General features: G+C 40.8%; 1 protein-coding gene across 4 annotated transcripts in view; it reads left to right on the top strand.

Annotated features, from left to right (window-relative positions):
* ptprub (protein tyrosine phosphatase receptor type Ub) overlaps positions 1-21,567 on the top strand; it is a 251,866-nt gene extending 230,299 nt beyond the window's left edge. For 2 of the 4 annotated variants that reach the window (XM_054781887.1, XM_054781886.1), the window contains exons 22-30: positions 287-403; positions 1,862-2,016; positions 4,714-4,849; positions 6,034-6,183; positions 8,457-8,771; positions 10,587-10,712; positions 15,835-15,992; positions 18,540-18,675; positions 18,748-21,566. In XM_054781887.1, the coding sequence (XP_054637862.1) occupies positions 287-403; positions 1,862-2,016; positions 4,714-4,849; positions 6,034-6,183; positions 8,457-8,771; positions 10,587-10,712; positions 15,835-15,992; positions 18,540-18,675; positions 18,748-18,810 (1,356 nt within the window). In that variant the 3' untranslated portion in view covers positions 18,811-21,566. Of the gene's footprint in view, positions 1-286; positions 404-1,861; positions 2,017-4,713; positions 4,850-6,033; positions 6,184-8,456; positions 8,772-10,586; positions 10,713-15,834; positions 15,993-18,539; positions 18,676-18,747 lie in introns of all 4 variants that reach the window. The other 2 variants (XM_054781885.1, XM_054781888.1) reach the window with 2 other exon arrangements.
* Positions 21,568-22,444: the final 877 nt, after the last annotated feature.

Raw genomic sequence — 22,444 nt, 5'->3', positions numbered from 1 at the left:
ACTTCAGCGGTTGCACGGTACTTCATGTTGACATATGGATTAGAGTATATCTGAATTGAATTGATTCAACTGCAGACATTTATGTTCCCACGTGGTTGAATAACAACATTGCATGCATACAAAAGCTAAACTGGACAGCCGCATGTTATCAAGCCGATGTTACCATTTAGCTTGAATCGGTGGGCTACATTACATTGTTAAGAGCCACTAACATAGTAGGAAACTGCTTTTAAGTTCACAAGTGAAATAGGATGAGGTTTGACTGTGCATTATTTTTCATATGCAGGTGAAATGCTGTAAATACTGGCCTGACGACAGCGAGATGTACGGCGACATTAAAATCACCCTGCTTAAAACAGAGACGCTTGCTGAATATACAGTCCGCACTTTTGCCTTGGAGAGGGTGAGTTTATGATCAATGAATGCACTATACAGTTATTAAACATCCTGCAATACTGTACATATCATATTCCTCAAACAGTGACCCGTGACTTATCAACATTGAGGAGAGTAAAGCAACTATTTGAAAGGAGTCCTTTATTTGTACAAATGCTTGGAAACTGGACCATTACACTTGTTACAACAGAAATGGAATGTGTAACTGGCTTAAATTGGCATGTTCTGTTCATATGTCCTTTTACTTTTTTACTATTAATCATGCAGTGCAGTTGGGGGCAGAACTAAGCTTTTGCACATCTTTTACAATTGGCACACCTGTCTGAACAGTGTGGTGGAAGGTGGTGGATAGATATGAATGTCGATGAATGTCTATTCAAGCCTATGCTGATGAGTGTTTGTCGTATCTTTTATAAAGTAAGTGATTTGTTTCCTTTCAACACAGTTCTCTGGCTTAGTTTGTATAAAATATAAAGCAGTGATTTTCAAACAGAGTCTCCAGCCTTGAGGGTTATTGGGGATGCAACAGAAAGCAAATCATTTAAAAAATAAGAGTTGGAAAGGAAATTTGAAAACATTTGTGTTTCTTTTGGTTATACAATCTTGCAATTTAATGTACTGAGCAAAGATGTATCAGCATGCATGTCCTTGTTTCCCTTTCTGTAACTCATTATGAACTCAATTTGGACATGTTTTTCCCGTACCAGGTAAAGTAAGCCTTCAAATTAGAAATAGCATATTAAAAAGGGATTAAGTACTTGACAGAGTTGGCTGCTGATGAGCTTGAAGGTCACATGTTAATCTAGGAGGATTTAACAGTCGCTACATAGACGCAGCGCCTGTCTTTCCAACATAGATGTTTCAGTGTTTGCCCCTGTTGGCCTCTTCCCTGTCTGTCAATCTCCTGGGGATCCTCACTGGAGGAGTTCCAAGCATCTCTAGAGTGACAGTGGCACAAACACGGCATTATCAACACACTGTCACACACGCTCTTAGTGAACACACTTTGCTGCTTATTCAAATCAGCAAGAATTTTTGGGAGCCTGTGACAGCTTGTTTTTTTTATAGCCTGTTCCTTTTTTTAAGGGGGGTGGATTTCTGTCTTCAACAAATCTTTGCTTTGCAGCACTTTACTTTGTCGTTTTGGTACAGAGGGAGAAAATTGTTGTGCGACTGCAGCCAGCTCCCCCTTGAGCTCAGAGGGTCTGAGTTATTCCTTTCCACGTCTGTAAAACTGCAGCTGCTGCAAGTATGTGATGCCCTGAGGCCCAACTGTCCTGGAAGACCTAAGACCCCATATAAATAATGCCCCGAGCCGAGAAATCTGTCACATCTATCACAAAGGCAGAACATCACAAAATAGATGGAAGCATGTTTTGAAACGTGAAAAGGGCCCGAAGGACGGCGTGGCTCGGATGCAAAATGCTGTGTTTTACACGCTAATGTTTACTGTGTCTGTTGGCAGAGAGGATACTCAACCAAGCATGAGGTCCGTCAGTTCCACTTCACATCCTGGCCTGAGCACGGGGTGCCCTATCACGCCACTGGACTGTTGGCCTTTATACGAAGAGTAAAAGCCTCTACGCCTCCCGATGCTGGCCCCGTGGTGGTCCACTGCAGGTAATCTCATTTTCAGCACCTTTAATATCATAAAGACCATTAAATGATGCTATGGATAGGCTGTGTTGTTATCTATTGAGAAGCTCAAAAGTCAATTACACATTTGGGAACCAGTTAGTGTATGAAAATGAGTCTGAGTAAATTTCACCCGCTTTTTGCAAATGTCACAAACAGGTAGAAAGGGGAAGCAAGACAACAAGACAACCTCTATTAGGGAATGTTTTTCCCTCTCCTATTCCATTAAAACTGATTCCTGACTAGTATTTACTGCTGTTATCTGTAGCCCACATACTGTAAGCTGCCAGGTAGTGCAGCTCTTGGTGGTACATATTTACTGTACTGTCTCATCCCAGTACAGTGTCAAGAGCAAGAGCAAGAAGAGACACCAGGAGACAGGCCAATACATCATGAAGTTAATGATTTGGTTTTCTGTTGATCGTTCTTATGTGATTTTGTTCTCAGAGAATCACACTATATATAGTGGTGTAAACAAGTGTCCTGATTTCATATTTTTTTGCACGTTTGTCACACTTAAATGTTTCAGCTCATCAAACGAATTTAAATATTAGTCAATGACAACACAACTGAACACAAAATGCAGTTTTTAAATGAAACTTTTTATTATTGAGGGAGTGACCTAAACCTACATGGCCCTGTGTGAAAAAGTGATTGCCCTCTAAACCTAATAACTGGTTGGGCCACCCTTAGCGGCAACAACTGCAATCAGGCGTTTCAATGCGTTTGCAATGAGTCTCTTACAGCGCTGTGGAGGAAATTCTGGCCCACTCATCTTTGCAGAATTGTTGTCATTCAGCAACATTGGAGAGTTTTCCAGCATGAACTGCTTTTTTAAGGTCATGCCACTGCATCTCGATAGGATTCAGGTCAGGACTTTGACGAGGCCACTCCAAGGTATTCATTTTGTTTTTCTTCAGCCATTCAGAGGTGGACTTGCTGGTGTGTTTTGGATCATTGCCCTGCTGCAGAACCCAAGTTGGTTTCAGCTTGAGGTCACGAACAGATGGTCGGACATTCTCCTTCAGGATTTTTTGGTAGACAGCAGAATTCAGTGTTCATTTATCACAGCAAGTCTTCCAGCTTCTGAAGCAGCAGCAAAACAGCCCCAGACCATCACACTACCACCAACACATTTTACTGTTGCTATGATGTTCTTTTTATGAAATGCGGCCAGATGTAATGGGTCACACACCTTCCAAAAAGATCAACTTTTGGCTCGTCAGACCACCGAGTATTTTCCCAAACGTCTTGGGGATCATCAAAATGTTTTCTGGCAAAATTGAGACGAGCCTTAATGTTATTTTTGTTCAGCAGTGGTTTTTGTCTTGGAACTCTGCCATGCAGGCGGTTTTTACCGAGTGAACACTGACCTTAACTGTGGCAAGTGAGGCCTGCAGTTCTTCGGATGTTGCTGTGGGGTCTTTTGTAACCTCTTGTATGAGTTGTTGCGGCATTCTTAGGGTAATTTCGGTTGGCCGCCACTCCTGGGAAGGTTCACCATTGTTCCATGTTTTCACCATTTGTGGATAATGGCTCTCACTGTGGTTCGCTGGTGTCCCAAAGCTTTAGAAATGGCTTTATAACCTTTCCCAGACTGCTAGATCTCAATTAACCTCTTTAAAGTTATGTTTTAACAGGGGGTCAAGGTCAAACTATTTATATAGCACATTTCCAACAGTTAACTGCACACAGTGCTGCACAGCAGCCAATAAAACACAAAACTACACGACACACCTGATAATAAATTGTACAACCGAAAGATAAAAATGATGGACAAAATTCATAACACTAATAAAACAGTAAAAACAATATAAACAATTTTAAAAAACAATAAAAACAATGCCCAGGTTAACCTTTGTTGAAAGCCAGTCCATAAAAGTAAGATTTCAATAAAGATTTAAAATGCTCCAGTGATTGTGCAGATCTAATGTTTAGGGGCAAGCCATTCCAAAGTCTCGGACCAGCGAGGAGGCCCTATCACCCCGAGATTTAAGATTAGATCTAGAAGTGGTTAAAAGGAGCTGTGAGCTGGACCTCATAGTTCTAGCGGGAACATAAACAGTCAGTAAATCAGATAAGTATGAGGGAGCCAGACCATTCTGGTGGTGGTGGTGGGGGGGGGGGGGGGGGGGGGGATCACTTTTTCACACAGGGCCATGTAGGTTTGGATGTTTTTTCTCCCTTAATAATAAAAAGTTTAATTTAAAAACTGCATTTTGTGTTCAGTTGTATTGTCATTGACTAATATTTAAATTTGTTTGATGATCTGAAACATTTTAAGTGTGACGTACATGCAAAAAATATGAAATCAGGAAGGGAGCAAACACTTTTTCACACCACTCTATATATTATGATATTCTGAGAACAAAATCACATGAGAACGATCAACAGAAAACTAATTCAAAACCAAAAAAAAAAGAAATCAGGAAGGGGGCAAACAAACCACTGTATAATCACATGATATGTTCAACTGAGGGTGTAGGTGATTTTACCAGATTTTTAGTAAATATTTTACTGGCATCAAAAGGACTTGAAAAAAATCACCTTTGTCAAAAAATAACTTAGGCCATTAATTTAACAAGGTGACAGTATGTGAATTATTGAAAGCACATGTTGGCTTTGTGCTTTAAGATGTGCATGGTCCCTAATGATGTTTTTGTTTTTGTTTTTGTGTGGTAGCGCGGGGGCAGGCCGCACGGGCTGCTACATTGTCCTAGACGTCATGTTGGACATGGCTGAGTGTGAAGGTGTGGTGGACATCTACAACTGTGTCAAAACCCTCTGCTCCCGTCGTATCAACATGATCCAGACAGAGGTCAGACCAACAAGGTTTAAATATGTAATGATACCATAACTTCTTCAGATTCAGGTCTTAAAAAATTCTTATTAGCACATGAAGCAAGTCAGCTTTTTGTTTTCCTACTCCCTCTCCGGGACGAATATAAAGGTCATTGTATTAGAGACTCATGTTGTCTGTATGTGCTGCATAGGCACGTTCTGTTGTTTACATTTGCAGCTCATTTGCATATTTAACATTTATTATGTAAATCCAACATTGACACAACTGTTTATTATATTTGTAGCCATTTGCCACCGTCCCTTAATTAAATTCTTGCCGACGGCAAATGTTTGTTTGCATAAAGATATTTATGTATTCTGCTTTGTTACACTGCCAGCAATGTTAATTTAGAACAAAGCAGGTCTTTAAGTGTTGTAGCTGCTGTCATTTTTTATTGGTGTCTTTTGTTTTTTTGGCCACATCATCCGTGAGAGCAGGCATTATTAAGACACGTACTGTTATTTCCGGTGTATAAGCCGCTACTTTTTTCTTAAACTTTGAACCTTGCGGCTTATACAGCTAAATGGCTAAATTCTAATCTCGTGACATCTCGTTTACTTTAGAACTACTACGAACTGTTGAAATACTGTGCCGCTACATTGTGTCTGAGCAGCGCATTCATTGGTGCCTGCCGGGGCGCTGCAATGACATCAGCCTCCCTCTGGGCTCCTCCGGCTCCCTCTGGTGGACAGAGGTCGCATTGCAGCACCTTCCATCCATCCATTTTCTCCCACTTTCTTCCACTTAACTCCAATGGAATGCTTTGCTCAGACGAAATGCATTAAGGGAAACCTTTAAAATTGTTGGGTTTTTTTCATTTTTAACTCGTATTGTTACGTTTGTATACTTTTACGCATACCTTTTGAGTGTTAAGTTGCTGTGTGATGAGTTTAGTGGTATGTGTAAGATGACACCGTGAGTCAGAAAGTTTTTACATTGAGTAATGACCTGCAATTTCCAATGAGTTGACAAGCTCGTTGTGAGTTTTTTCATAGTTCATGGCTTTGTACAAATGTACAAATCTGTTTTTTCCTCGAAATTTAGTGGGTGCGGCTTATACACTGGTGTGGCTTATACACCAGAACTTACAGTACATTCATATAAGAATGGCATATTACATTGTATGTATGTTTCTAAATTTGTTCTGTCCATCCTTGCAGGAGCAGTATATTTTCATTCATGATGCCATTTTGGAAGCATGTCTATGTGGCGAGACAGCCATCTTGGTGAACGAGTTCTCCGTTGCCTACAGAGAGATGTTGAGAGTGGATTCCCAGAGTAATTCCTCCCAGCTCCGTGAAGAATTTCAGGTCGGTTTTGTTTCTGGAACGGTGACTTGTGTCACTTTGGTAGCACAAGTTGGTTTTGGTGAATTCATGAAGTATACATTCATTTCAGCTCTTAAATGTTAGGGGTTTGTTGATACGCCATAACCACGGTTCGGTATTTACCTCAGATTAAGGCACAGGTGTCAAAATATGGCCAGCAAAAGCCTGGGAATAATGTGTGCCAATCATGCGCTTCATCTTTTTCTTTTTAAATGTATTTATTCTTTCATTTTGACAGAAAAATTGCACTGTGTGCAGTTATGTAAAAGTTTATATTAATATTATTATCTGACCATGCAACAAGATATTCCAAGCATTTTTTGTTGTCAAAAGTAAATACTTGAATGTCTGCTTGTCACCTTGACATTCTCACTTCACTTCTCATTTCAAAGCAAGTTATCTATCAGTTTGTTTTTGGTCAATTATAATATTATTATATTCGAATAATTATATAATAATATTATTATATTCATATATATTGACAGTTACAAGTGGCCCTCTGAGGGCAGCCATAACTGTGATGTTGACCTCAATGAAAACGCGTTTGGGACCCCTGGCTTAAGGTCTGGATTCCATTCATTTTCGGCACAGTAAGGGAACAAAATGCAAAACAAAACTGCTTAGCTTTTGCATAAACAGCTTTAATAATTTTTCATTGAAACATAAAAAATTATTGTCAAGTAATTCTGAAATAAAATAAATATAGACAGATGATAAAGAAAAATTGAAGGATGTGGGGAGCCTCTTTGATGCGTTTTGTGCATTAAAGATGCTAAAACTAATCCAAAGTACGTCAAAACATTGACGTTTTAGCGAGTTGTATAGGTGCCAAGCAAATTAGTTTAATATCCAATAATATATCTCATTAACAATGAATAGATTTTATTTTGAAAATATGATGAAGGCCAATAAAAAATGCCCCCCTGGCCTACAGCGTTTCTTTTTAGGAAAGTGCAATGATGCACTTGATGTAATTACAGTGTTCCACTGCTCTATTGTCGTTCACCTTGCGCGGATTTGAAAATTGGTTAGGTGGCCCAGTGGTTAGCATGTTGGCCACACAGTCAGGAGATTGGGAAGATCTGGGTTAGAATCTCCGTTGGGCAGTTTGCATGTTCTCCCCCGTGTGTGGGTACTCCGGTTTCCTCCCACATTCCAAAAACATGCATGTTAGGTTAATTGGCAACTCTAAATTGTCCATAGGTATGAATGTGAGTGTGAATGATTGTTAGTCTATATGTGCCCTGCGATTGGCTGGCGACCAGCCCAAAGACACCTGGGATAGGCTCCAGCATACCCTCGACTTTAGTGAGGACCGGTGGTATAGAAAATGGATGGATAGAAGGTGTTGCATCAGCGTCCTTATAGAATATGTTCTTTTGTTCATTATACACAGTAGTTCTAGTTAACAATACTGTAGATAGACTGTAACAGCTGCTCTACTGTATAAAACGACTTGAAAGCACAGACATTTTGAAATGAACAAAGAGAGCAGGAAGTAGTTTAATGAGCTTGTTTGTGTGTGCACCATGTGTGCATCCACAGACGTGTGCTATGTATTTGTGCAGGAGGATGATAGTGCCACTTCACTGTTTGACTGTATTACAATCCTCTGGTTGGTAGCAGGGCGGCCGCTGCACATTTTTATTAGATGTTGATAAGGAGAGAAGAGAACCAGCTGTGTTCTCACTTGCTCCTCTTGCCTCCTACTCCGTTTCCTCCTCCTCCTGCTGCTGCAGCACTTTCATAGACCACCAGCCGCACTCATTCTAGGTTTAGCATTTCAAAGGGATACTGGGGAAGGCTCATGCACTTCCTTTAATTTGATGCGGTTTTATCCTTATGCTCTACATAGGAATTATGGAGGATGTATGTTTGGGATTAGGAACATGTGCAGCTAGTGCGACACCCTAATTACAAACATGCCTTGCATTGATGCTGTGGGCCTATCCCACAGTGTCTGTTGTTGAAAGCATCCCCATCACCCAATAAGCTCACTGCTTTCTACCAGCACAGAGAAAACCGCTTGCTTAGTTTTATTATTCATATTGTGTGTTAATGAATGCCCTTTTTTATGACTTCTGCCGACTGCAAAAGTTGTTTAGATTGCTATTTTTGCCAACTTCCAGTAAACTCTGCTTACATTTAGAGGCACAGCACGTGTCACATTTTGGGGTAAAAATTAGATCAAAATTATTATTTTTTCCCTGCAGTCTGTTCACTACTTTCTTCATTCCCTATGTCACCATTTTTAGACGCTAAATTCTGTGACTCCCCACGTGGATGTCGAGGAGTGCAGCATCGCTCTGTTGCCCAGAAACCGAGAGAAGAACCGCAGTATGGATGTTCTTCCACCTGATCGGGCCCTGGCCTTCCTTGTAACAACAGAGGGGGAGAGCAACAACTACATCAATGCCGCTCTGGCTGACAGCTTCCACCAGCAAGCTGCCTTCATTGTGACCCCACACCCTCTGCCCGGCACCACGGCGGACTTCTGGAGGCTGGTCTTCGACTATGGCTGCACAGCTGTGGTCATGCTCAACCAACTGAATCAGTCCAACTCAGCCTGGGTGAGGTCAAAGTCGTATATACTGTTAATTGATTAGTTTTTATCGGAAAATGTACATTTCCATTCATCATACAGGAGTGGCACTTTTCCACAAGTCTCTACTTGAAACTTTCTCTGCCATGGTTCTTTCGGCATCTTACTGTGCTTGGGATTAGTTCCTTCATGCCATTTTGTCAGGCTTTGATCCCTGACCACATTGATCTCAAGGCAGGACAAGATAACACCCGCCCCACTTTTTCCTTCCCCCTCCTCAAGTTACGTCTCTGGAGAATAGGCTTGCACTGCCCTCCAGCCACATCTCAGGCTTCTTTTTGTTGGCGCCCCACTTTTTCAATCTCCTAGCATATGTCTTCTATCTCCTCCTGCGCGATTGCGTGCTCGATTTTTAATTCTGTTTGGTGACATAGCAGCAAATATCACTTCTGATCAAGATGGAAAAGGTGAAAAATATTGAAAATGTAAGAAATAATGAAACACATGCTAAAAATCTAGACCTGATAATAGACAGTACACTGCTTCACCCGTAAGACTGCCAATGTGGTGATATAACTGCATTTGCAAATGTACCAACCTTTTTGCATAATCTAACTCGGCTCCGTCAAAATTTGAAATTCATATTTCATTGTTTCACAGGTCTGTTCAATCTAAATCATTAATCTTGCATTAAATCAGTCTGACAACACTTTTTGAAAGGCTTCTCTCATACAGATCTAAAAATGTTTAAAACATGTAACCCATTGCAATATCTCCGCTTTCATTTGCCTCTATAAAATAATATGCAATAACTGCAATACGTTGAGTCAATTGGTTGCGGGAAAAAAATCGGCAGGTGTAAAATGTTTTTCATAATATATATATTTTTTCGTTGCAGTGTGACACTTTTCAAGCGCTGCCTGATAGACTTAACTTTTTGCAACTTTAGTCATAAGACATGAACACTGTTGTGGAGTTAATTTGGGGGATTTGAGTTCTCCCGCCCCCACCTTCTTGTTGCAATCTCGTAAAGAACATTACAGCTTGCAGCTCATTCTTCTTCTCAGTTGTTATTAACACCAACGTGCTGTGTCTCCACACCTCCTGTTTTTCCATGGCTGCTGTGAAATATAGACTCACTTCCTTGCTTTAAAAACGAATATACTGTAATAATCAGCTCCTCCCACTACACCAAACTAGCTTTCTGGACACATTTTATCATGAGAAACCTCCTTGTTTGTTGTTCTTTATATTCTATACATGAAATATGGCAAATAATTGGAAGATGTCCAGTGGGATACATTGTGGGTGCATGGAACCATACATTACTAGTGTGTTTTTGTCATCAAAGTTCTTTACATACTTAATTTATGATTTTCTTGCTGGCCTGAGGCTCCCTTCAAGTTGTTTATAGTCAGTCCTATGTGTTGGGAAAGCTCTATTGTCCAATTTAGTGAGCCTGTGAAAAGTGTGTGTCTGTTTAAGTAACTTTCCTGTCTGTTAGCATCACCTCGCCTGGCCATTCTCCTCTGCCATTTTGACCCAGAAAATGGCTCAAGCGATATTTTCTCTTTTCGAAGTTAATTCTCTGTTACCCTAGCAATGGTTATGCACAAAAAATCAATATCAGCAGTTTCTAAAACACTCAGCCTGCCAAGAACCAACAACCCCTATGTTTAGAGTCACTTAATTCACCTTTTTTCACCATTCTTATACTTGTCTGGACCATACCATAATAACAATTAACTGATGAGACAATATGATCAGCTAACTAAGTAGTGTTCTGTTCCTATATAGTAGATTAATGGATCTCAATAACACTCAACTTGTCTTCCACCTCTAGCCGTGTGTTCAGTACTGGCCAGAGCCTGGTCTTCAGCAGTATGGGCCCATGGAAGTGGAGTTTCTCTCCATGTCAGCTGATGAAGATGTCATTACGCGCCTGTTTCGGGTCAAGAACGTCACAAGGGTGAGCGTCATTAGGGGTTATAAAAACACATGCGCTACTCACGTTGTACCACACACACGAGAACTTTTTTATTATAACATTATAAGAAATGCATGAGCTGTGGATAAAATGGGAGTCATCTTAAAGCCAAAGCACTGTAGGTTTGTCTGGGGAAAAGAAAGTGTCTGAAGAAGATGATTTGAATTTCTATACGTCTACTTTGTGTGCGTGCCAACAGAATGGCTGAATGCATCACTTGGCATTGGCCTCGACATCTTATCTTGCTTTCCAGTGCTTGCACAACAGCACCTCTCATGAAAATAGCTTTAAATATTACGCACAGATTGTCGTTTGATACAAATTTTGATCAGTAAAATCTTCATCATAGAATAATTATACTAGATCATTATTAGTACTGCAACAGCCATTTTTTAAAGGTATATTTTCAAACTATTTTCAGTAAGCCTCTGCAGTCCCTCAATCGTATATTGGAACAGTGTTGCCCAAAATCTAGCTTTGATGATGGGAATCAGACAGTTTAAAAGTGTTTTTAGGAAGCCTGCTGGGAAGACACCATTTTTTTGTCTGTAGTTTTAATGCTAATGAGCTGTGTTTGGTCACGCCTGTCTGTGACAGAGTGTGTGGCTCCAAGCACTATTGTGCACTTTATCCACTTTTTACATATTCACTGTAACGCTGCACTTGTCCAACATCATAGATGCTACAGTATATATCACATACAACAACGTAACATTAAGGAGTGGGACAGGAGGACACAAACGTTAGCAACACTATGCTATGTAAGCTACAGTGCTAACATTACAGTCACATTTTAATAGCTGCATCATGCTAGGTTGGCATATTTGCTGAAAAAATAACAAAATCATAAAACTTATAGCTCCCATGTCGTACTGACTGAGAGATTGTTGGCCAAGGCTTTATTTTAAAATGTTTAAGATGTTCTTTTTATTTCTTTTACAAAGCTGTCGTCTGTGAAATAACGTGTGTAAACGCGTGGCAGGCTCATCCAGCTAGAAGCAGGTCAGAGGCGGTATCATGTCCATGCGGAAGCACGTTTTTCCTTCATGAAATCCCAGAACTTCAAAAGTATCTGTTCTCTCAAAAGTGGAGATGATATTGTTCTAATGTTTGGTGGTCATAAACTATTAGTGTTATAACGTCATTAAAAAGATAATTTTGCATAATAGGGGACCTTTATGCACAGTGACCGAGTGGTTAGCATGCTTGCCTCACAGTCAGGCGATCAGGCGTTCGAATGTCCGCCTGGAGTTTGCATGTTCTTACCGTGTGTGAGTGAGTTTTCTCCAGGTACTCCAGCTTCCACCCACATCCCAAAAACATGCATTTTAGGTTAATTGCAGACTGCAAATGATCCATAGGTGTGAATGGTTGTTTGTCCATATGTGTCCTGTGATTGACTGGTGATCAGTCCAGGGTGAACCCCTTCTCACATCTATAGTCAGCTGGGATAGGCTCCAGCTCCCTCGTGACACGAATGAGGACAAGCAGTGTAGAAAATGAATGAAAGGATGAGCACCTTTCGTGTATAAAAAACATAATATAAAGCATTCTAATCAACTATACATTTACAACATTACATATGCTTGTTCTGAGAAAGAAGATTAATAATTTTGAGTCAAAATGTATAAAAATACATCTTGCCCATGAAACGGTCCCTGACATGACTCATCAACTTCGCTTAAATAAGTTATGTATTGTTTGTAATTATGTCCTAGATTTTTGAAAGCGAATGGTACATTTGCAAAAAATTACATTTATAGTTCATGGCACTAGCCATGGCGAACTAACTCTTGCAGTTCAGCATCATTTCCCTCGCCTGTGAACTCGCTAGAGTGAACAAGCGCTTCTCGAGGTAGATTGTTGACTTGGTTCAGTATATTTTTCATCAAAATAGTAGTCATGCCAAAATGTTGTGATGCTGCTGGATGTTCGCAGAATCACAGTAAATTAGTTTTATTTTCCAAAAGAAGAAGGTTTAAGACAACAATGGATGAAGCAAGTACATAAAACGAGAGACAGATGGACGCCCACTTTAAGTTCTGTTCTTCGCAGTGATCATTTCACTGCTGACTGCTTTGAAGGAACACCTGTCAAAGAAACATTTGGCTTGAAAGTACAGTATACTGTAAACACAGTTTGAAAAAGGATGCTATTCCGCCGGTACATAGGGGAAAAAAAGAACAAAGAACCACGACTACATCAAAGTTGACACAAGAGCCCAAGTCTTGTCTAGTTTACATGTCTTCTCAACACTATTCCACAACAGCGACAAGACTGCGAAGCATTATATATGTTATATAAACATATTCTGACAGCGATATGTTTACGGGGGGGGGGGTCAGGAGCGGCAACAAACAGGCTAGAAAAACCCCATTACGCTCATTGAGAAGCTGATTTCAAACAATAATTGAAGGATAAGCAACTCCAAAGTAATTTACACTTATCAGTCTGTGTTTTGAAGGCGACCAATCTTCATCTCCGTGTCTTAAGCCTTAAGTCCATGTTCTGAAAGTTCTCTATTTCATCTCCAAATGATTCTTCCTTCCCGAAAACGGACACGTCTTCGCTATAATCACTGTGAACATCCTCTGTTTCTTACACTGCCATGCCATGGCGTCACTTCCGGAAATGAGGCTGAACTGCGAGAGCTAGTTCGGCATGGGTGACGCCATGAACTATAAATGTAATTTTTGTCAATTTACCATTCGCTTTCAAAAATTGAACAATGTAGCACATAATTCCAAACAATATATAATATATTTCAGCAAAGTTGATGAATCATGTCAGGGACCCTTTAATGCAATATTTGGCAAGGCTATGAATAATGTTGAGTAATAATGTTAAAATCTGCATACATTAGCTCATTTTGTCTTGGCACGCTTCATCATGTTGATTGTGTGGGTATGCAGGTATTCTTTTGTTCACGACAATCTGCATAAACACATGCAGGAGTTCTGCTCAAGATCTCTGTCAACCAATTACAAAAGAAAATCTGCATGCAAGATGTCCCTCAGCCGCCTTTTTGCCAGCGCCGCTCTTACAACTTCTTGCCTTGATTGGCATCCTCACCTCCTCTGTCAGCTGCCCTTGCTGTGACCCTCTTTCTCACATGTGTGCCACATGGTACACACGGCTGTCACACCCAGGAAGGACTCAAATCACACAAATGTAACACACACCTTTTCTATATTCCACAAGCACCTGTCGGCAGTGATGTACAAATTTAAGCAGGAAAAGTCAACAGAGTGCCTGCTAAGCATATGCAGTGTGGCTTCAACTCATAGTTTTTTCAAAGAGCACACAGTGTGAGCGCTATTCCTCCCTGTGTCGTTGATGTCTTTGCCAGCCCAATTTGCATGACTTAGAGTTCTCCACTGCTCCCTAAGTGTTCGGTGCGAGTCTTGACGACAAGGTTATGAACACACAGAGACCTCTCAAACGCTCTCTCTGACACACACACACACACACACACACACACACACGGTTTGGGCGCCCCTTTCTACTGTAGACCCATATATCTCAGAGTCACTCTGCTGAGTGAGCACAGCTGAGAATGCCAGCAGGCAGCTGAGAGAAGGGTCAAATATGGGTAGTAAACGACACTTGCAAAAAATACAGATGCAGCTGGAAACACAAGAAGAACAAATCCCGTCACGTGGTGGTAGGAGTATGGTACATACAATTCACATAGGGCACAATACAACCAGGAAGAGATGTCACAGTGACCCACCACGGACATGTTTATAAATTAGGGCAGTCAAATATAACATGGAAGTAAAATATTTCATTATGTTAAACTGTGTGCTCTGCAATTGGCTGACGACCTACCAGTCCAGGGTGTACCCTGCCTCTCACCCAACGTCAGCTGGGATAGGCCCTACCATACCCCCGCCACCCTAGTGAGGACAAGTGGCACAGAAAATGAATGAACGTTAAACTGTTTAACGTAATTAACATCACTGCAAGCCACACCTCTCTGTTATGATGGCAGACAAAGTCACAATGTGGTGTCGCCACTATGGACACATATTACTGATATAACATTATTAAAAAGTCAATTTTGCATAATAGGGGATCTGAATTAGTCGTCTTTCAAGCGTGGATGAAAATTAATGCAACAGCAACATAAAAGGACAGATCGGACAGATCAAAATTGATGATACTAAAGGGTCTATCCAAAAACACATTACATACGGCCACATACACACTCAGTAGGTTTGTGCAATATTTTGGAGATTAAAGCAAATAACATGCATGTCGGTGAGATGATTTGCTCCAATTGTGTTGAGCGTACATGGTGTGATGCATGAAAACATAAAATAGTTGAAAACAAGACGGATCGAAGAGCAGTGAAAGCTCATCTCAGCATCAGACATAATGAAAATCATATGTCAGTTTGTGTTCTTACATCATCAGTGTGCATGAATACATTTCTGTATATGTCCTCCATTGTTTCGCTGCACTGCCAATTTTTACCTGAATTTTACGCAATATTTCCGTGCTGCTAGAAGCTAGCCAACTACCTAGCAAGCCTCACTGCCAATCCCTATGTGGAGCATCGCTGGACATTCTTTCAGGCGGCTGAATTTCACATTTTCCAGTGCCTACAATGATTTAACTTTGATTTTAATATTAATTGTCCTTCTTGGTGCTCACAGTAAGCTGGAACGTGTTTACTCGGCTCCACTCGACGAGATCGATAGCTGGTTAGTAAACACTCTGCGTTTTTTGGTTGTTTCCTGAACTTCTTCCTGTTATGACGGACTATCTTAGTAATTTCCAAAATATATATTTGAACGATTTCCACATGCGAGAACCGCAAATGGATGCAGCATTTTGCTCTGATTTTACATGACTTCTAGTTACAAAAATGCTTTTCGCCCCCCATCTCTTTGAGGCGGGGCCGACAACAATCGAATGTGACAGCACTACGAAAATATTTGATTTATAAATAAGGAATCTTACTTTGTGGAAATTCACTTATCACGGTCGGGTCTGGAACCAAATAACCACGATAAACGAGGAATTACTGTACAGTAACACTACCTGCTTCACACACTCCACAGTCACATCCTGCTTGTACTTTGTATCTCATCTTCAGCTCCAAGAGGGTCAGTTGGTGGTGTGTCAGTTCCAGTTCCTGCGCTGGTCGCCGTATCGTGATGTTCCTGACTCCAAGAAGGCATTCCTCAACCTGCTGGCTCAAGTGCACAAGTGGCAAAGAGAGTGCGGAGAAGGACGCACCGTGGTCCACTGCCTGTGAGTAATCACTCAGCTACATTCGTAGGCAGCAAATGATGTGTTATTGTCACTTTTGAATCACACAATATTGTGCGCTCACTACCTCCTCAGTTGTCCCCATCCCACAGAGTGCACCGACTGGTTGATGAATATGAATGGGCCGTCCATTGCATTGCCAACACATCCCACGTTCATCCCTGACCGCCCCCACCCAAAAGCGCATCACTCAGCGATGTCACACAGTATTACCCGCGACAACCGGGAAAGAGATTATGGAGATCAAATCAATTATGACTTAATAAAAAATGTGACGCTTCTCACGACAGCAAATCCAGGGCTGCCACGGTGCTGACAACAATTGATTATCCCCCCAATTGCTTTTATTGGCTGTGGGGGCTTCCACTGCTACCTTTGCTGCCTTTGCCTCAGGAGAGTGAGCGAGTGGATTGTCCTTCAGTGCTCCTCATTTCTGCAGACTTCCTAACAGCGTGGAGGTTGTCTGCACTGTTGAATACATAATATATATACACAATATAGATAACATCGTCATCATCAAAAGATTATTCACACTGTTCTCTGTTTACTCTGCCTTTGTCTCTTGCCTTGGTTTCGCAAGTTAATGTGTTTCACAACTTAAATGGCTATTCACTCTTCATTAGTCCTCAGAGTAGTTACCTTATTTGACTGAAGGAGGTCAAAATGTTAGAAGCAGCTCTGTTTAATTCAGTGCAGTTCTACACTGTACACTACAACAGCAATCATGTACATAATGTTAAACGAGTACCTCTCAGACAGTGTTAAACAAAAGTGGGCGCCATTATCTTTAGAAAGGTATTTTTTATCATACCGCTCTCATTGGCTTGTGCAGGTGTAATTTCGTAGTAAATTCCGATATGGCCACTCGTAGTGACTCTTTCACATTAGTGATGTTTACATTTGACTTGCTTGATTGTGGAGAAATCCCATTCTGAGGAAATGGTCTTAATTTTTGTGCCCCAATCAACTGTTGATGTAGACGTATATATTATTAATCGACAATTGTTTGGTTCCCTATTTCGCTTTGCGTTTTAACTGGCAGCTGCGACCAGGCACTAGGGTTCGATATTGTTTAGATATGATCCCAGAACACTGCCAAATTGGTACTTTTGAAACAGTGCCAGTGCTTAAACGGTGTCCAAACCGGTATTTTACAAAAAGAAAACATTTGTCCCAAAATAATACCTTTTTATTTTAACGGAATTTTGTGACATGCTATTTGAACAGAATAATAATTTAAATATAATATAAATAGAATCGATAGGCTCTAGCTTACCTGTAAAAAATAGAAATAATAAAATGACAACTATGTAAGTAATGAATCTTCTGAAATAAAATACCGTATTTTTCAGACTGTACATGATACATTTTATAATAGTGTGGCTGTTCCTGCGATTTATAGCCAGGTGCCACTTACTGTACATATCAAAATATACTGTATATATACAGTATATAATTTAATATGTGTTGCCTTTAAGTTGAAGTGCGTTGGTGGTTGGGTTTGGCGACACCTTGTGGCCACAATAGTAATAACAGTAATAATAACAATAGTAATAATAATAATAATAATAAAGTTGTGTTTGTGACGCAGTTAGGCACACACATTGTTACGGAGTACTTGCTCATGCGCCTTGGAGACTGTGTCTGTAAGTAATGTGCTATGATAATTATATGATACCTGTGTGGAATGAGAAAGATCGTATTTCAGACAACACTGTTGTATAATTAGGACACTAATGATGTCTAGCTTAGAGACTGTAGCCGATGTGTCAGCCACTGACTAAATACACACTTACTAGGGGTGTCATGAGACGAGATTAAAATGTGATGATATTTCTCGTCTAGAGAAAAAATGTCTCGTGAGAACAGGTCATCCAGAAGTTAGCAAACTGTGAGCTATGGCATGGCTACTGTGAATGATAGCACACGTAATATGGAAGTGGCAGGATTGCAGCCGCACATTAGGTGCTTTGCGGACATTATAAAGCTTGCAGTGCAACCTAACTCTGTGTTTCTAGCATCACTTGTCACTCGGCCGGTGCTTTTTGTCATTGGAGTTCAACAGCTGCAGTGATGTTAATGGCCAAGCGGAAGCTGTAGTGATTCTACATTTGATCAAACTTACTTAAGATTTGTAAGATCAAAACACGACGGCTGCATAAGACTTCAAAACATGTGATATTAGCTTCTACTTCGGAAATGCACTATTTTGTTTTAGCACCCTAAGCATCATTGGAACTGTAGCCCTTTTAGCGAAAACCTAAAACGTTTCTGCAATCTGTTGTACATCTGTCTTTACATAACTACACACAACATAAATGACACTGGGAATTTTTACTACCTGGTCAGTTGGGGTTCCAAGCATTCCTTAACGTTTGAGGATATATGGCTAGAAATGATCAAATTAAACACGCGTGTGTAAACACACAGTCTCCATTTGCAACAGCCCCAGTTCTTAATGCCCTCAGTCTGCTCCTGTTCGGAGCTGAACGTCTTGAAAGGTTCTTTAATTTGGTATCTCCTCTCCAGTAATGGCGGCGGTCGCAGTGGAACCTTCTGTGCCTGCAACATTCTCCTGGAGATGATCCAGTACCAGAACATGGTGGATATCTTCTACGCAGTCAAAACATTACGCAACTGCAAACCCAACATGGTGGAATCCCTGGTGAGAGTTGTTAAAGAGCAAAGACAAGCATTTAGTATCTAACGCAGTGCTTATGATTCTGTTTGCTCGCAGGACCAGTATCGATTCTGCTATGACCTCATCTTGGAGTACTTGGACTGCTTTGAGGGGAGATAGCAACTAGATGCAGCACAAGTATGCCGGCTGCTTGATTTAAAGCCTCCTAGAGGCTCTCGACTTCGCTGCTTGGACTTATGCTATTGGAAGGAACTAAATCAGAAAAAGAATGAAAACAACCTGGTTGAAAATTTGAACCTTTAATGTACAGCTGTGATTTCCGTGTGTGGTGATGTTTTATCATTTTTTATTTTTGTGCTTTTCTTGGTCATTTTTGCCTCCGTACTTAATGCTCTTGTAGCCAGAAGAAGAAGAAGAATGATGTTATAAGCTACAAAAATGGACTTATTTTATTTTGAAGAGGGGCTACCTTGGCTGTGATTTAGTGTTTCATTCAATGAGGAAAGAACACCAGTTTTCTTTATCTCTCAGCAGTCCACTGTGGATGTGGCATGACTTATCTAGCAAACCATAAACTGCCTTATTCTCTGACAATAAGACGCCAATCCCAAGACTACAAGTGGACAGACCAGGCCAGTCCTGCAGACATTATCCAGCAGAGCCATGTCCTGTATTTTGCCAAATTTTTGTCGGACATGGGCTACAGGTGATCTTTTTTTGGAATGCCACAGGAGATTCCTGTCACATATTACTGTCACAGTGCCAATTCCGATGACTGACTTTAAGATACTCTCTTTACTTTGTGCTTATTCAGTATGCCTACACCCACTATGTACTCCCTCCAAAGTGATTGTATCTTGTATCCAATGGGAAAGAAAAAGGAGCACAAAATGTGTTGAGGAGCCAACTACGGTGCTGGAGCGGTATGAAAAAAATCTGCTTCATTATTTTATAAAAATTGGACTCTTTTCTTTGTTTATGACTGGATTGTTGGCAAATGTGGCATGAAGGTTCATTGTTGTCCTTTGTGGTTAAAAGTGAGTTTAAATAAGAAATATCATAACATAGAAAGTGTAAATTAGATTATGAATAAATACACAGCGGAATCCTGTCAGGAGCAATTGGTTAGGCCTACGTGACGAATTTAGAACTTGAGACGGCTCGCATACATCCTATTCAACAACTTTAAAAGTTGCTGTGGTTCCTTGTGTGCCCTTTTTATCTAACACTCTCTGTTAAAAACAGAAACAGACAAAATGAGACCAAGTATATCATAAATTCTCATTTACACCATAGTATAAATAAGTTTATACAAGCGCTAACACTGAATAAACAGTTAGCATTAACGATGCTAGCTATTCAATGTCATCTCTTCGCTGTCTAATTACTTTTGAATTGTTAGTAAAAACTGGCTATCGTTCAGTAAAATGCTCTTTAACACAATTTTAAAGTTAGTTCCACCATGAAATCCATCGAAATAGTGGCGGCCATTGGATGTTGATGCAAAACTAGTGTTCCTTCTCTTTTCACCTACAGTATGTAAAGCCAGCTGTTTCCATGTTAAATGCCTATATAATGTTTGGGAATGAATGTAAATCCCTCTGTTGAAGAAGGAGACCAGACCCATCAGTGAAAGCATAAAATGAGAATATCACACCGAAGTCTCGATACAGTCGCATCTCTGGTAATGTTAGCCAAGTGCCATTCGAGCGGTGGTGAAAAGTCACTGGTAGATGTTGAGCCACACATCTGTACGGCATGATCCGTGTCAGCTTGAAAACATCCGTAACACGCACATTGTTCATGTCCTCAGTTTTCCAAATAATTAGTTCTTGGTAGAAATTGTCTTTTATCTGTTATCAGCCATTATCGTCATCCATTATCGGCATTACAAAGTACTCGGGAATTTCCCCCGGCACGACATAAAGTGCAGGTTTTCAAAGAAAGGTGCTGATGATATCATTTGTGGACTCGCTCTAATAGACCTCCTGAAAAGCACTGAAGCTGACAAATGGCAGCTATGTGAGCATTTTGCGGCAGAACGGAAGAGAAAAATAACAGTTCCGTACATCATCATGCTCCCAGAGAATGACCAGGTGGAACATATTCTTTATGATGTAGGAAGAAGAATGAGGTAGCTACTGTTTAGCCGGTGATACCATTGCTGGAGTCGAACAGGAAGTGCCTGAATTTCAGGAGGGAATGTGTATATACAGCTGTACATTGTTATGTGAATACTTTGTGAATAATATACTATGTTTGCCCAATAGTGACTACACCATAACCACGAAGCTGAATGTGCTGTAAATGAACATTTTGTGAGTTATTTGGCAGTTTTAACATCAACGTCCGAACGGTGCAGCATGTTTGACTTCATATCTGTCGCGTCATTTCACAAAGACCCCCGATTTCAAGCACCCTTGTGTTTTTCAACAGCTACACCATGTGAGTGCACTGTACTTTTACCATTCCGAAGCTTTTTAGTATGTGACTGCGCGCCGACACAACAGTTGTGTTGACTTCACTTGTTTCTGTATGCACAAATGACTACTGTGTTTCTGAGCATTGTGTATGTGTGTATTTACATAGCTGGGGATGGTTTTGTTCTGAAGGAGGATTAACAATAAAAGAACAAGGTGAGGGAAAAGGGCTGGTGCCAACTCGATCATTGTGTCCGATTCAGTTGGGGGGGGGAAGAAAAGAAGAGAACCGGACATACTTCCTGTGGTTAGTCTTTGACTCCCTGAGGTTTCTCCTCTACACATATGGATCACATGTCAACCTTCCCATCTTTTTAACCAAGAGCAAAAGTGGGGAGACAATACATGCTGTTCTGATAGTGTGCTGGTTGGTTTACAGAAAATGAAACAGGGCCAAAGAAGCCCCCATTACATTTTGCGGGGATCTTGTTTAAGGTGCAATTTTCATTTTTGTCTACTTGTTTTTTTGAGGCCTAATGGTAGAAAAACAAATGTCAACACCGTCTTCCAGCAGTGAGCATCAACGGCGACTTGCTGCAAGTTTGTGGAGAGATGGTGCATGTGCAAAAGAAGAGCCCACGGGATCTGGATCCCAGAATTTGACTCCCCTGTGCTAGAATGAATATAATCTTGTCCTCCCATTTGTTATCAACCATGACTTCACAGCAACATATAGAGGGGTGGTACGAAGGCCAAAGAAGTCACTGTGTTTCGTAAGCAACCACCGCACTTTGCCTGCTATTTACCAAGGCCACCTCTAACCGCGCTACCATAGTAGAGACAGCCAGCATGAGACAGTCTGCATAATTTGATGTGGCACTAACACACCAACAGGGACCCGAACCTCCCAACCATGCGTGAGGTAGTAGGGAGTGTACCCAGTGCTCGCGTGAACCCACGTATTGTAAGCTAAAGCCACCTGCCACAAATAACTATCCCATTCACCACTGCAAGACAGCAGTGACTTGGCTTGCTGGTCAATAAGAGTACTGTTAAAACACTCATCCATGCTATCGGATTTGGGATTATATGGCGTAGTACGAGATTTCTTAATTGAGCAGTTTGATTGAGAAGAGCATAAGTGTGAATAGTTGTTTGTCTATATGTGCCCTGCGATTGGCTGGCGAACAGTCCAGGGTGTACCCCGCCTCTCACCCAAAGTCAGCTAGGATAGGTTCCAGCATACCCCTGCGACCCTAGTGAGGACAAGCGGCATAGAAAATGGATTGCTGGATGGAAATACTGTATCTGCAGAGAAGAGCTGTAATTCATTATTGATAAGTTAAGATGTGTGAATGGGGATAGTTTTAAAA

This window comes from Dunckerocampus dactyliophorus, chromosome 7, assembly GCF_027744805.1.
Source record: "Dunckerocampus dactyliophorus isolate RoL2022-P2 chromosome 7, RoL_Ddac_1.1, whole genome shotgun sequence".
NCBI lineage: Eukaryota > Metazoa > Chordata > Actinopteri > Syngnathiformes > Syngnathidae > Dunckerocampus > Dunckerocampus dactyliophorus.
This window is presented reverse-complemented; position numbering and strand designations above follow the sequence as displayed.